This window comes from Odocoileus virginianus, chromosome 17 (assembly GCF_023699985.2).
Source record: "Odocoileus virginianus isolate 20LAN1187 ecotype Illinois chromosome 17, Ovbor_1.2, whole genome shotgun sequence".
In the NCBI taxonomy this organism is placed as follows: domain Eukaryota; kingdom Metazoa; phylum Chordata; class Mammalia; order Artiodactyla; family Cervidae; genus Odocoileus; species Odocoileus virginianus.
Genome location: NC_069690.1, coordinates 21,052,904 through 21,068,011, shown reverse-complemented (window position 1 = coordinate 21,068,011; position 15,108 = coordinate 21,052,904). Strand labels below are relative to the sequence as shown.

Here is a 15,108-nt window from a genome sequence, read left to right as displayed (position 1 = left end):
CTGAGATTGAAGAGATGTGCGTGGTCATGTGGAATGTCGTCACTCTGACGGCCTCATTTTACAAGATGTTGGAAGTGAGGACCTCCCAGTGTACGCGCACCTTGCTTCCACCACCATGACCATCTACGTGCAGGACCCCGCAGCACACACAATACCCACGGGATCCTGGTGCCCAGATGCCGTGTTTCTATCTGTCCCTTTGCCCTGCCTACAGGTTTTTCCAGCCCAGAGCAGCGTATCACAATAATAATCGGGCTGGGTTGGACTGAGGCATGCATTTCTTCTGCAAAATGGGAGGAAGGCAATTTGAAAGGGTAAGTGGGAAGGGACTGGCCTAACACCGACACTCACAGGTGCATCTCAGGGCAGATCCGTTTGGGGAAAGAGTACGCATTGAATCTGGAAACAAATTCCTTAAAATTCCAGAGCCCAGGAACCCCTTGGAAAATCTTCCAGGAGAACGCATACCCCAGTCAGAAGTATTATATTATTAATTCACAATCGCATCTCAAAATTTCTCAAGAGAAACAGCCATTGTTCTCACTTTTCTTAACCCGACATTATGACTTTTTTTTTAAAAAAAAAAGAGCAGCGTCTCTGAGTTTTTTAAAAGATAATTTATTATTAAATGAAGAAGTCATAAAGCAAAATGGAGGGGGACAGATGTCAAACATAAATTTAAAATGTCGTTTTCATCAAATACTATTCCTAAGGTTAGAAACAGGAAACGTATCAAATGAAGAGGTACTTAATCTTTTTCAAATGTCTGTGATTTCAAAAGAAAACCTTTCTCTGAATATATAAATCATTATTACACAAAAGATTAAATTTACAAGTCTGAGAAAAGAGACTTTTTAACTCATAAGTAAACGGTATTTCCCAGACACCCTTCGGAATGTTTGTTTTTAATCAGTGGGTTTTAAAAATCATTGCTTCCACCTTGAGAACTAGTATGAATCCACCACTGATCGACGACATTCAATCTACATCTTCACCTGCTTCCTTTTCTGCAACTTTCAGCAAAGCAGATTTGGAGAAAAAGAAAGGATTCGAGAAAATTGCAGTTGGGTCCCTGGTGGATAACAAAATCAAAATCTGCTTTTCCATTCACATGACACATCCACAGGCACTCACTTCTACTTACTTTACTGACATATTTCATATCAAAAAATCTCATATGTGCATCTCAACACAGGGCCGCGTTCAAAGACAATGTTCCCTCCCACTGGTCTTTGCAGTCGTGCTGCCCACGGCATTATCCTGAGCTCATCATGTGTCTCCACTGGGCCAGAGCAAAACCTTTGGAATTTTCTTTCTCGTTGTTTTCGTTGCTAACTCATGTCAGGTTCTTTTGCAACTGTACCCTGCCAGGCTCCTTTGTCAGTGGGATTTCCCAGGCAAGAATACTGAGGTGGGTTGCCATTTCCTTCTCCAAGGGATCTTCCTGAGCCAGGTTGAATTCACATCTCCTACACTGGCAGGCAGATTCTTTACCACCGAGCCACCAAGGAAGCCATCAGAATTCTCTTACCATAATTTAAAACTTATATTTATCACTTGTCTTAAATGACAGGCTTATGAAATCAGAGAGAAAAACCCACTTTTACCCATAAATGCTGCGTCACTCTTCCAAAAGCAGGAGGCATTTGCTGCTCTGCATGACGACAGGAGACTATGGGGTGCCCCCCAAGGGACCCCTGCTGAGCTTCATGCTGGCAAACTTGGGACCATGGAGCTGACTGCACGCTCCACGGAAGGGATGCTTCTAATCAGGCGCACAATGGACATACTGCTATCAAATTTGAGAAAGACTGTAGACCATTTGGCCCTCTAGGCCTCTGATGACTTCAAATGACAGTTATTATCGTCACACCTGCTCTCGTCTGAACAGAAGTCCCGCTGTGGCTCCAGGGTACCCACTGAGCCCTCAATTCCGCTTTCAGGACAGATGGAAGTCATCAGCACAAACCTGGAGATACAGCGGGAGTGCGGGCTTCCAGGACTCTGCAAGCACCTGACATCGTCTGGATGCAAAGGAAATACCCACGCTTTTGTTCTCTCCAATATCAGATGAGCAAAAGCCATCTGCCGCCGTCTTTACTCAAAATCCACAGGGAACGGCAGCAGGAAGAAGTCAGGGCCTGGTGAGGCAGGGCGGGGTGGGATGTGAAGCAGGGCAGGCAAGAGGCTGAAGGCCAGAGGCAGCCTGGCCTCCGCGCCCTCCTGGTCTGACCCAGCCTGTGTCCCTACTTCTGTGGGGCCCTATCAGCTAAATTCACAGTTTCTTCCATTCACACTCAAGGCCATGACTGTCACATTAAAAGGAATGCTTGAACGTGTACAGTCATCACGGCTCCCGGGCTTTGGAGTTTGACTTGTAACATCACTCCCGATGCTCAGTTCACCTTTACTTCACTTGGGCTGGGGGCAGGGGGGCAGATTTCCTTTTTAGCTTAGAGCTCAGGCACCAGCAAAATTCCTCTGCAATACTGACCCAAGGTCGCTGGAAAGGACACGCACCCTGATGAACCAGATCATTAGAAACATCTATGTCCACCTCCTCCCAGGGGGATCAAGTCTGAGGCATGGCTGTTGGCTCCCACTGTGAGTAAAGTCCCCCTCTTGGACCCCCCCAAAAATGTTTTCCCTAAGCATTCTCTCAAAATGTCATTTCTCTCCAAAGGGGCCTCTGCTGTTTTTGCCTTGTGAAAAAATTAGGAAAGTATTTGGAAATCCCAAAACACATATCAGGAAGAGTTAAACAAGCTTGTGAAGACATCATTGTTGTTCAGCTGCTAAGTTGTGTCCGACTCTTTTGTGACCCCACGGACTGCAGCCCATCAGTCCTCTGTCCATGGGATTTCCCAGGCAAGAATTGTGGAGTAGGTTGCCATTTCCTTCTCCAAGGGTCTTCCTGACCCAGGGATCAAACCTGAGTCTTCTAAATTGGATTCTTTACCACTGAACCACCAGGGAAGCCCCAGAGAAGACACTGTCAGATGCCAAAGTTTCAAGGCACTTTGCTTGGAACCAAGCTTGGAACCCATAGTGGAAGGAACTGGAACCAACCTGTTGCCCCCAAACTCAGCCACCAGTTGACCTGACCCCACTGTAGAGGCAAGAATAGGATGAACCTTTTCTTTCCTTCTTTCTTTCTTTTTTGAAAGGCATCTTATATTGTGGTTTTGGGGTTTTCTTCCATATCACAAAAAAGATTTAGAGAATTCCAAAGAGTTTTAGTTAACAGGAAATACAAATAGAAATTTAAAAAAAAAAAACAGAATGGAATTCAACTCTCCACAGATTGAACCCATATGGGTGTCACATCTCACTGAATTAGCACCACTTTTGTATCAGTGAAGACACCCGGGGCTGAAATTTCTTCAAACTCACTTTTTCCATCTCAGGGAGATTTTTCCATGCTCTTCCTCAAACAAACTGACCAATGGAGGAAGCGCTCCCCCTCCTCCCTATATCAAAGTGTGGGGCATTTTCCTTTCACTCTAAGCCATTCTTTGATTTTCTCATCAAACTGATACTTCGGGGAAGCTATGTAGCAGCAAACTAGGAAATACACTCCCTTTAAACACAGTTGGAAAAAAAACTGTAAAAACCGAATTCACTGGATAATTAGAAGCTATTGTGACATTTTCTTTTCTTCCCCAGACTGGGCTTAGAGGTATCTCTGGGTTAGACTGTTCTGGGGCTAGAAGGACACGCGAGGGCAGCCTGGCCCAACCAGACCTGCCCAGGGAAGTGGGGCCGGCCCCCCTGGAGCCCGCCCCAGTCAGTTCTCCTCCAACAGGTAATCACCGCCCGCGAACTCCGTGGCTTCGAGCTCCACGCTGGACAGGAACCTCCTCAGTGTCTTGCGGCAGTTGTAATCCAGGGTGGTGGTGTAGACGGTCTTGGGGTACTTGGGGTAGACGATGGTGGTGCTGAGGAAGCGGGTGGGTTTGTGGCGGGGCTCGAAGCGCACCTCAGCCTTGTAGTTGCGCCACGTGCAACTGGGAATGCAGGTGATGGTCTGGCTGCAGGAGGCCACCGCCAGGCCCAGGGGCAGCTGGACGTCGTCAATGAAGTGCCGCTCTGAGTCATACCTGACCGAGGACGTGTACCTGGGCGGGAGACACAAGGCCGCGCGTGAAGCCGCTCCTCGGAGATGGGGGCACGGGGCTCCCTACTCTGATCTCAGACCCTGAGATGGGGTGACTCTGGGGAGAAGCCGCATGGAGTTTATGATGTGCTTACCGTGTGGTCCTTTCTGTTCTAAGCACTTTAATTCCAGGATCTAATTAACCTTCCCAACAACGCCGGGAGAAGGAATCGGGGGTGGAGAGGTTAAGGTCACAGTGGAGGGAGCCGTGGAGCTGGGGTCTCCATGCAGGTATGCAGGATTCCCAAGTTCACCTGCATTTCTCTTCCCCACCGAATGGAGTTGGCTCCCACTGACTTAAATTTTCAGACTTTGGCCAAATTACTTCCAAGCCTCAGTTTCCTCTTTTATATATATATATATATATATTATTGGGTCTTATTTGCAGCTGCACTGGGTCTTAAATGCAACTTGTGGGATCTTAGTTCCCCGACCAGGGGTCAAACCTACACTCCTTGCACTGGAAGCATGGAGTCTTAACACCAGGAAAATCCTTCCTTTCTGAAAAAGGTGCCCAGCATAAGGGGGAAGAGTGTTTAAACAGCAACTGCTATTGATGGGAATGATTATATAACAAGGCAGATTCTCCTGTCCACAAGGGGTGAGTCATTTCTTTGTCTCCTGAATGAACAATCATCTTTTTAATGAGAGGAGAAGGGAACCCAGACATCCTGAATGCTGGTTCTGAAAGCTCTCTGATAACCAAATTCTGGTACTGGGGCCACCTCTGCCTTCAATTTGGAGACCCCTCAAGCTCAGGGAACTGAGACCTGACCTTATCATCAAAGCCAATTAACACTCTTGATTTCCATAAAATAATTAACATCCACATTCCTCAGCAGCTACTTTATAATTATTTGTTAAGTCCTTCTTGGGCAATTTGGGAGGCTTTTTTTGGAAGAAAAGCATGAATTCATTTGACTTCCTAATTATTGCGTCTTCGCAGTTACTGAAACATGTACAAGCATCAGACATAGGCACAGAGAATGCACTGCCCCTCGCCATCCCCTACCCACTGGTCAGGGAGTGAGAATCAGCAGTCTTTTCAAAATGAGTCTGACGGGAACATCTCTTCTCCTTTGGCAAGTAGGTTAAGGGGCTGGGGAAGCTCATGTCATGAAGTCATGTCCCCATTTGGTTCAAAATACAAGCTCTCCAGGAATAAAAGGCTGAACCGCTCACCTCCAAACTGCTGAGCCGCCTTTGTCCTGTGTCAAAGGGCTCTTTGTGTTCATGCAATGAAACTCCAGCTATAAAACCACTAGTTACCCAAAGTAAAATTCCTTTCTCTAAAAAGATGTGTCTTTTAATGGGGCCTTTCAAAGGCTCTCTGACCCCAGATGAGCCTGGGTAACATAAATTCCCCGAGGAAGAACAGTACTTGCCCAGTGAAATCAGAACCTGAGACAAGGTAATAGCACCTTGACGCTGGGGTGGGGTGGGGGTAAGATGTGGAAAGCAGCTTCTAGAAAGAGGAATTCAGTTCAGTTGCTCAGTTGTGTCCAACTCTTTGTGATGCCATGAACCACAGCACGCCAGGCCTCCCTGTCCATCACCAACTCCTGGAGTTTACCCAAACTCATGTCCATTGAGTCAGTGATGCCAGAAAGAGGAATTACTTTATTACAAATGCTTAAACATCTGACAGCCATGATAAGTGAAGCATAAAAAGCAAGTTGCAGTATAACACGATCTCATTTTCATTTAAATAGGTGTATCTACATTCAAAAGGTTAGAATACAGAAAGAACACCCCAAAGAGAACCCACCAAACTGTAAGAGTTTAGCGCACTTCTGTCATTGACTATTAAAAAAAAAAAAAGAAGAAGCATTAATTACTGGAATCAAAAATAGAAGTGAAATGAAATCAGTGCTCACTGTATTTACCTTACTTCTGTTGGTGGTAAGGGGTCAAGCTCCACTCCTTCGCCAAAGGACAGGGGGCATAACCTTGGTGAGCATCCGGAGCCCAAGGGGTTGGGGAGAGAAGCTGGATTCTGCAACGATGGGGAATGCAGTCAGACCACAGGCCCATCTGATGCTTTCCCCACAGAATTCCTGGTTCTAGCCTCCCACTGACGGGCCCAGCTGTGATTCTGTGGCCCCCACTGGGAAATGATGCCAGAGAAGGACTGATCCACAGCAGCAGCAAAGCATGGACAGGTGTGTTCAAATCTCGGGTCTACCATGAAGGTGCTGGGTGCCCTCAACAAAGTCACAGCATATGCCCCGTGACCTTCTCTGCACACCCGGAGCGGGGGTGGTGTCCCCTTCCACTGATGAGGTTTCGTGGTAGGATGAATAGAGGAAGCAAATCTGAGCTCAGCATTGTGACCGCGACCAGTCCCCAGGCCTACCGCATCATCCCACAGAAAGAAAACCGCCATGAACTGGGGCTTTGCTAACCAGAACCTTCAATTACGCACCCCCAGCCCTATCACTGTCTCAGCAACTCTTCAGAAAAGGCCAAAACCAACAAAAAGAAATGCTACCAGGGATTTTTTTTTTTTGACACTGAAGATTCAGTCCAACTTCCCCCACGTCTTCTGCCTCTGGGGCCATCAGATCGACACCCAGCCAAGATGGAGGAATCTGCAAACTCACTGGAAAAGCAGACACCAGAAAGTTCTCTATGGCACCTTCCACTGTCCAGAAAACTCCAAGAACCAGAGCACGGCATCCCAGGGGTTCACCCTCTTGCAGGCTGGTCAAGGCATCAGGCTTTCTGATTCACCAAATAGCCTGAGTCAGAGATAGGGCCATCCTCCACGGAGGTGCTCGCTTTTCTTCGTCTGCTCTGACTTGAGTCAGGGCTTCTATGTTAAGCCAGCCAAAGGCAGCAGCCCTCCTGGGATAACTGAGAACCGTCATTTTCTTTGCTTGATTTGAGAGAAGAACTACACTTGGGCCAGGACATGGTGGTGGCAGCCCCACCCCTAGGGCTTCCAGGAAGCAGACATTTCTAGAAGGCTGACTTTAAGACTCATAGGTTACCAGGACAAGGTGTCAAGTAGGTGACATAAGGTGGACATACAAAAGCCAAAGGGGACCAGGTGGGTCAGGGAGAGGTGGGGGTCCCCAGGGTCCAGCCCTGAACTCAGGGTGGGTGGGGGAGGAGCTTAAGAAGCCCTCACTGGGGCTTGAGAACTCAGGTCCCAGCGTCTGGGAGGGGGTGGGCACTGGCTGCAGCAGAACTTCAGGAAGCAGCCCCCAGCCGTGACAGGGGTGTCTGCTCTGCCCGCAGACACTCCCCAACCTAGGGGTGCCCTCCCAGCAGTCCTGGGGGCTGCAGGACGACACAGCCACCAAGAGGAGGCAGGCGACTCTCAACACTCACACGGCAGCCTTCTTCCAGGTGTCCACACAGACACTGGTCCTCCTGCCCTGACTCCTCGCCTCCTCGTGCCTGCTGCCAGCACTCTCTGAGCACATGCGTGCCCCAGTGCAGGCTGGGAGTGGGGTGGGGCAGCAGGAGTCAGACTCCTGAACCAGGTACCCACCAGGGGAAAGGGATGAAGTCACAGTCCCTGGCATGGCTCTGGGAGGCATCCAGGAAGACTTCCCAGAGGAGGTGACAAGTTGGGTCCCAAAGGGCAGCCGGCAGGGGTTTGATGGAGTGGGTGTTGGAGAAGTAGAAGGGGAGATGCATGCCAGAGGGAGGGAGCAGCCTCGGGGGCACAGGTGTGTCTATCTGCGTGCGGTCAGGGGATGTGGAAGATGAGGCTATAAAGGGCCAGGCGGCCAGGGTTCTGAAGGCCAAGATGGAGCCAGTGCTGCCTTCTAATGGAAACGAGAGAACACAGTGATGTTCAGGGAGAGACAGGATCAAGAATTCCACGCACCAAAGCGGGTGGGTCCCTAAGAAGCAGCAGCTGAACTGACTATAGTCAGTAGCAACTGACTACTTCACACAGGGGAGAGGACTGCAAACATTCATCCCCAAGGCAGAGGGGCAGGCTCAGAGCTCTGAGCTTGACTGTGGGCAGGATGTGGGTCCCTTGAACTCTAGGTAAAGGCAATAAACACCACCATCTGAGTGATTCCTAAGGTACTTGCATTTCTCTTTAAATAAAAGTTTTAAAGTAAAGTAAAAGGACTCATCCTTGGAAGTTTCCACCCACCTAAAGGCCTCCCACCCATCATGCGCCAGATACAGGTTAGGTGACGGGCCAAGAGGGGCCACTGATCTCAAAAGGTCCTCTCCAAGGCTGCTAACAGTGCCCTAAAGCTGGCCCTCTTTGCCCAGTGAATCCGGGAGTGGAGCAGATCGCTCTTCCCAAGACCTACCGGGAGTGGGAAAGGCCCGTCGGAACCACCGAGGGCGGGGGCAAAGCCCGGAGAAGCCTGGGGTTCCCTCTCGGTGTCCCGGGACCCTCTGGCCCGGCCAGGTCAGGATGTGGTCAAGCCACAGCCTGACAGCCCCGGGGGCCGCCACCCCGAAGGGAGGAGACGGCGGCCCGCCTCTCCCGGGGCTCCCGCGCCTCCCAGGCGATGACAATTTTCCAGCCACCGGCTCCAGCTGGCCAGGCTCTCGCCGCGCTCCCGCCCCGGGCTCCCGGCGCTGGCCACGCCGTCCCGACGGGCGGGCGGCGGCGCCCACATCGCGCCCCGGGGGGGCGGGCAGATCGCCTGGGGGTCCGGCACGGGGTGGGGGGATAGAGAGGATGGGGGGAAGGGGCCGGGGCGGGGTCACTTACCGGGGCCGCGCGGGTGGCCGCTGCGTCTGGCTCCAGCGCCCCCGGGGCCGGCGTGCGCTCCCCGCCGCCGCCCCCGGCCGCCGCGAGCGCCCAGTGGCTGGGGCTGGGGCTGGGGGGCAGCCCCGAGTCCGGACTGTCCAGGACGCCGTCGCCCTTCTTCTTCGTGTCCACGAGCTCGGGAACATCCTGCAGGCTCAGCCGGCCCACCATGGCGGTGCGCGCGGCGGGGCCGGGGCCGCTGCCCGCCGGCCGCCCTCCCTGCCAGCCGCCCGCGCGCCGTCCGGGTCCGCCGGCCGCCGCGCTCCCAGGCCCGCCCCCCGCCCCGCCCCGCCCTGGCCCGCCCCGCCTGCGGTGGCGGAGCCGCTAGGCCGGGCGCCAGGGGCCGCTGCGCTCCTGCCGTGCACCGCCCGCGCTGCCCTCCGCCTGGCCGTTCAGCCCGCCGCGAGCGGCCGATCCCAGGCTCCGAGGGCGCCGGCCCGGGACCCCCGCCCCACCCGACCGTCTGCCCCGCTGCAGGCGGACACGAGACCCGGCTCGCACCGGGCCCGGGGGCGCCTTGTCCCGTTGGCCTGGGCCAGACGGGCCGGCAGACGCTAGAATCTCGAGCCCTAGGCGTCGAGGGGAAGGCAGAGGAGCGCTCCGGCTCGCAGAGGCCTGGGGAGCCGGCCGAACGCAGCGAGCAAACAACTGGAAATTATTAATAGTTAATGCGCTTCGTATGGTTCCAGCCGCCTCTTGGCTCAGCCGGGCGGCCTCTCAGGCTGTCTCTGGCTCTCATTTCTGCCCCGGGGGGAAAAGAGCGCCTACTCCGTTTATCCTCAAGGGGACTCGAGGTGGGCGGGGGAACGCATCACGCCCCGGCCTGGGTGCTCAGCCTAACAGGTCGTGGCCACAACGGGCAGGGAAATTCAGCGTGGGTGCAAAGTGGCCCTAGAACCAGATGAGAGGCTCAGCCGGCTCTCCATCAGCTGTCTGAAGGGCTCCCTCCAGGGGACGGGGCGGGGCGGGGGATGGTGGTGGTCACAGCTCTTCAGACGGGTTACTTGTCCTTCCTCCTTAGAATGACAGAGAAGCCCTACCTGAGTGGGAACTCATTGCAACAAATGCCCAACTGTAGAACTAGGCTGTTCTCATATCTAAAAGCACTAGAAAAAAAAAAAAAAACTAAAAGCACTAGAAAATTCGAGTACTGTTTCTCACAGAGACCACCCTGATTATTGGTAAGTACAGGAAGAGACCTACCCGCCCCCCCAACCAGCCAACCTCCCCTGGGGGTTTTTGATGGGTGCTCCACTAGGGCCTCAAGCTGGAGCTGTGACCAGACCTAGCTGGCAGGGGCCAGCTCTAAAGAGGAGCAATGCCCTGGGCTAGGGACTTCCCTGGCTCCATGAGAGGTGGGCGCCGTGCACAGCTCTCCGTGGCAGCTCAGTCTGTGTCCTTGCAAAAGCAGACAGGATCCTTGTCCTGTTTGGGACCTGGTGAAGTCCAAGTTCAGAGCAGGCAGATGTTTGTGATCTGCTGGAAATGGTTCAAACCTCCTATTCTCACCCATCACTTTCAGGTCAGGAAACAGAGAAGGAACTTGACTTGCCCCAAGTCACAGAGCTGGTACAAAGCAGCTTGCTGTGACCAGGAAGCCCAGGAGCAGCCCTTCCGCAGAGAACAAAACCTGGTGCATGCCTGAGTGCTTGGAGGTTGCTCTTGTAGGACCTGTGGGAATAGATTACAAAATCAAGGGTCAATGGTTTGTGCCAGGATATACTGTAAGCAGTGGGTCTTAGAGGTTGGGCCAACTGTGTGGCTACGCTTCTCTACCCCTGTTGACCTCACCGTCTGCATATCCCAGGCTGCCGCCCAACCTGGGGCATCACAGGAGGAATCTAAGAGCTTCCTGGGGGTGTGGAAAGGTGGGTGGTCTGCTGGAGTGGGAGGATTAGCACCCTAGAGGGAGTTTGTCCACCAGTGTGCCCAGGTATTAATAGATCCTGAGAACTCTTCCCTAAATCTGACCAGGTGGAGAAAGTGTCCAGAAAGATGGCAACTGTTCCAAGTCGGTGGTGGCCTTCAAGGTCATCAGTGTGGAAGAAGAGGATGAGACTGAGCAAGGTCAGCGTGCTCAGCCAGTGTAGCCTGTGACTCCATCAAAGCCTGAATCGTTGTGGGTTGTCTTGGGAGGGATCTCAACCTGGACCTACTAAAACCTGGAGTCTAGGGGAAGCCCCACATCACGACCTTCAGAGCGGAATTGTGAAGGGCTTAGATTACTCACATTCTGACAATGATCCAGAGACATCAAAGATGCCAAAATGAGGAAGGGAATGTGAAGTTGTGAGCTTCAGAGGATCCTGGCAGATCAAGGAGACACACTGGAGGCAACCCTTCTTTCTTGGCATTTGAGTCATCAAGCAGCTGGCCCAGGACTTCACATGAGCATCTCGGCCATCGGGCTGGACCCAGGAAGCATCTATGTCTTATGTTCCAGCCTAGGAGAGTTCTGTCTGATCCCCAAGACAAGCTCTCCCTAACTGCAGGGGGGCATCTTGGCTTTCAGAGAGATCAGGACATCCTCAGCCTTCAGGACACTTGCCAAGATGCTCCCAAAGCGTAAGATGATTGCATACCCTGGACTCCTTTCCTATAGAGGAGCTCAGCACTGATGCACACACAGGAAACCAGAAGGGCTTGAAGAGGAATTCGGCCCGCAGACCTGACGCTGATGGAGAAACAGAGGTGGAGCTCTCTGGTCCCGTTACAGATTCCCCTGGACCACTCAGGTGCCCATCCCCCAGTAAGGTCCACCAAAGTCTTCCCCTCCATGGCTCCCAGAACGCTGTTGAACCAATTAAAAGACAGCTGGGACCCCAGGTTTGTCCTCCCCTGTCCAGACTGTCTTCTGAGAGCTCAAAGATAAGCTGGATCTGGCTGAAAGCTGCTTGGGCACAGAGGAGAACGTGGAGGGCACAAGCCTGGCTGGGCCCAGGCATCCTGCCTGCACCCTCCTCTGTGTGAACTCACAGCAATCCTAGTGGATGAGCAGAGCGGGTCTTACAACAGGAACCATCCGAGTTCAACCTGCCCATGAGTCCCCCTGGGTGGGAGAACAGGGAGGGAGCTTGTTTTGTCACCTCGTGGGAGCCATGTAGTGCAGACCCTGTAACCTGGCTATGCTTCCTGAGCCATGAGTCCACACTGCAATCTGCTGTAGTCCTCTGGAACAGCTCCAAGCCCTGGGCTCATCACTGGCCTCCATCTTATGCCAGATTATTTTCCAAAGGATGTTTCTTAAGCAGAACAAAACTCTAATCAACCAGGGGGAAGGGATAGTTAGGCAGTTTGGGATCAACATGTACACATGGCTATATTTTAAATGGATAACCGATGGGGACCTACTGTATAGCACAAGGAACTCTGCTCAATGTTATGTGGCAGCCTGGATGGGAGGGGAATTTGGGGGAGAATCAGTTCAGTTCAGTCACTCAGTTGTGTCTGACTCTTTGTGACCCCATGGACTGCAGCACACCAGGCTTCCTTGTCCTTCACCAATTCCCAGAGCTTGCTCAAACTCATGTCCATCGAGTCAGTGATGCCATCCAACCATCTCATCCTCTGTTGTCCCCTTCTTCTCTTGCCTTCAATCTTTCCCAGCATCAGGGTCTTTTCCAGTGAGTCAGTTCTTTGCATCAGGTGGCTAAAGTATTGGAGTTTCAGCTTCAGCATCAGTCCTTCCAATGAACATTCAGGACTGATTTCCTTTAGGATGGACTGGTTTGATCTCCATGCAGTCCAAGGGACTCTCAAGAGTCTTTGTCAACACCACAGTTCATGTATATGTATGGCTGAGTCCCTTTTCTGTGCACCGGAAACTATCACAACATTATTAATCAGCCCTATTCTGACATATGATATATAATAAAAAGTTAAAAAAAAATCTCTAACCAAAGCTTGGGAAAGACAACGGATTCCACTTTTCCCCCTTCTGGTCCAGTTTCAAAGACAGGCCTTCTTTTGAGAAGCATCTGGGCTGCACCTAGAAATCAGGGGTCAGTTTTACAAAATGACAGCATGGACCCTGATTAAAGAGTGGCCTCTTCTCAAAGCTGTCCTTTCAGAGTGGCTGTCGCCCCCGCCTGGATCACACAGACCGGTGTCCTTGTAGGACTTGGCTCCTGGCCTGGCGCCTCTCCCTGCAGGGTCTGAGGAACAAAGCCAAGTCACAGTGAATGCCAGTTCTGCATTTTCCCTTTTTCTCCACCAAAGTAAGCTAATGCCCGAATGGGAGTTGAGTCAGACAAGAGCGGGACCCCCACAACGGCTGCTGCTTATTGTTTTTGGAACAGCTTGTCTTCAGTAAACCCAGCCAGACAGCAGATTAAAAAACACTGCGGGCTCCAGCATGCTGGCACATGCTTCGGAGCCCAGGCACCTTGCAGGCCCAGCCCCCTGGGTCTCTGGGCTCCAGGATTCACGCTGCGATGGCTTTGCCTTAGTACTGAACCCGGTCTCCCCTTGCCTTCATATGTACCCATGTCAACCAAAACACTTGAAAAATCAGACTTTATTTTGTTTCCTTAAGTATTTTAAGATTAAGGTTTTGGGGGACTTCCCTGGTGGTCCAGTGGTTAAGACTCCACACTTCCACTTCAGGAGGCATGGGTTCGATCCCTGGTCAGGGAAGTTCTGCCTGCAGCCAAAAAAAAAAAAAAAAAGAAAGAAAACTACCAATAATAAAGAACATTAAAAAAAAAAATAAGATTACTGGTTTCAGAGAGCATTGATAGGGACCTGCCATACTCAATAAAGAAAGGAACTGAATTAAAAAGATGTACTGACACAACCCAAATCCATAGGCATCTGTACACACACGTTGGTAAGGTCGGTTCATACCTCTGTGCCCCTGGGACTCACAAAGGTGGCCTGAACCAGACAGAGGTCAAGGGTGCCAGAGCTTGGCAACTGCAGAGAGAATTGTGCCTGCGGAAACAGGCTGGCTCCTTTTCTGACCTCTCACCTGTGAGACCACCAGGTCAGGTGGGGAGGTGGTGTCTGGCCCAGCCCACGTGACAATGCTCACCCAGACAACCAAATGCAGCTTGGGGCGGAGTCAGGCCAGTGACCCCTGAGTGGGGGACCTGGGGACCCCAGTCAAATACCGGCTCCATCCTCAAGGCCTCCTATTTGTGAGCTGAGAGCTAGTCTCCCAAATGCTCCCTAGTTACACAGAAAAAGGGCTGTGGCCTCTGCAAAATAAAACCCAGATGGGATTAAAAAAAAAAAACTCAGATGGAATTTTGAAAAGAGCTGGGGCACATGGACTTGTTGGAATGGCATCAATACACTTGCACTCTTGGCTCTGTTCTGCTTATTCACACCGGACAAGGACTCGAAGCCCAGAAAAATAGCCCTTCGTTGAGCCACTGAAGTTAAGACCCTTGGTTCCTCGACTGAAGGGCGCTACAGAAGGGTGTGCAGGCCACAAATGGCCGGTCTGCTCGGCCGCTCTCCAAAGGCAGCCTCCAGACTCCGGGGTGTTCAGGACCTCGGGGATTAGGGTCTGCAGGGCTACGTGGGGAAGGATGGTGAGTGGGAGCCCCAGGAAGGGGGTGCAATTGGCTCCCCTGAGCCGGTGCCCCTAAGCGCATTCCTCTCCACCCCCTAGACTCAAAGCAGAATACACAGCCGCGAAGGCAGCTGTGGTTTGCAGCTCTGTACTGCTGGGAACTCCTGAGACTCACCAAAGGCAATTACATGCGTTTGAAGAAATGTTTTTCAGTTTCGAGTCTCTACTGAAAATTCGCCAGGGGTAAAGAAAGAACTTGGACAAGGCAATGGCACCCCACTCCAGTACTCTTGCCTGCAAAATCCCATGGACGGAGCAGCCTGGTAGGCTGCAGTCCATGGGGTCAGGAAGAGTCAGACACGACTGAGAGACTTCACTTTCACTTTTCACTTTCATGCATTGGAGAAGGAAATGGCAACCCACTCCAGTGCTCTTGCCTGGAGAATCCCAGGGACGGGGGAGCCTGGTGGGCTGCCATCTATGGGGTCGCACAGAGTCAGACACAGACACGACTGAAGTGACTTAGCAGCAGCAGCAAAGAAAGAACTTGAGGTGAGCAGAGAAGCACCAAAGAAAAATTTCATGCATCTCGTGTTTTCCAGGTTGTATCAGTTGATGATTAACTGGATTTTTATCAACTCTTGCCTTGTACTTCTGCAGGATGACTCCAACTAGTAATAAGCCTTTCTGGAAATCTCT

General features: G+C 51.9%; 1 protein-coding gene across 1 annotated transcript; it reads right to left on the bottom strand.

Annotated features, from left to right (window-relative positions):
- Positions 1-598: 598 nt before the first annotated feature.
- RFLNB (refilin B) lies at positions 599-9,146 on the bottom strand. Its single transcript, XM_070478820.1, has 3 exons — positions 8,853-9,146; positions 6,043-6,152; positions 599-4,118 (listed from the first exon to the last, which is right to left on the bottom strand). Exons 1-3 carry the CDS (start codon positions 9,060-9,062, stop codon positions 3,788-3,790), a joined length of 651 nt encoding a protein of 216 aa, XP_070334921.1. The 5' UTR covers positions 9,063-9,146; the 3' UTR covers positions 599-3,787.
- Between the last annotated feature and the right edge of the window lie 5,962 nt (positions 9,147-15,108).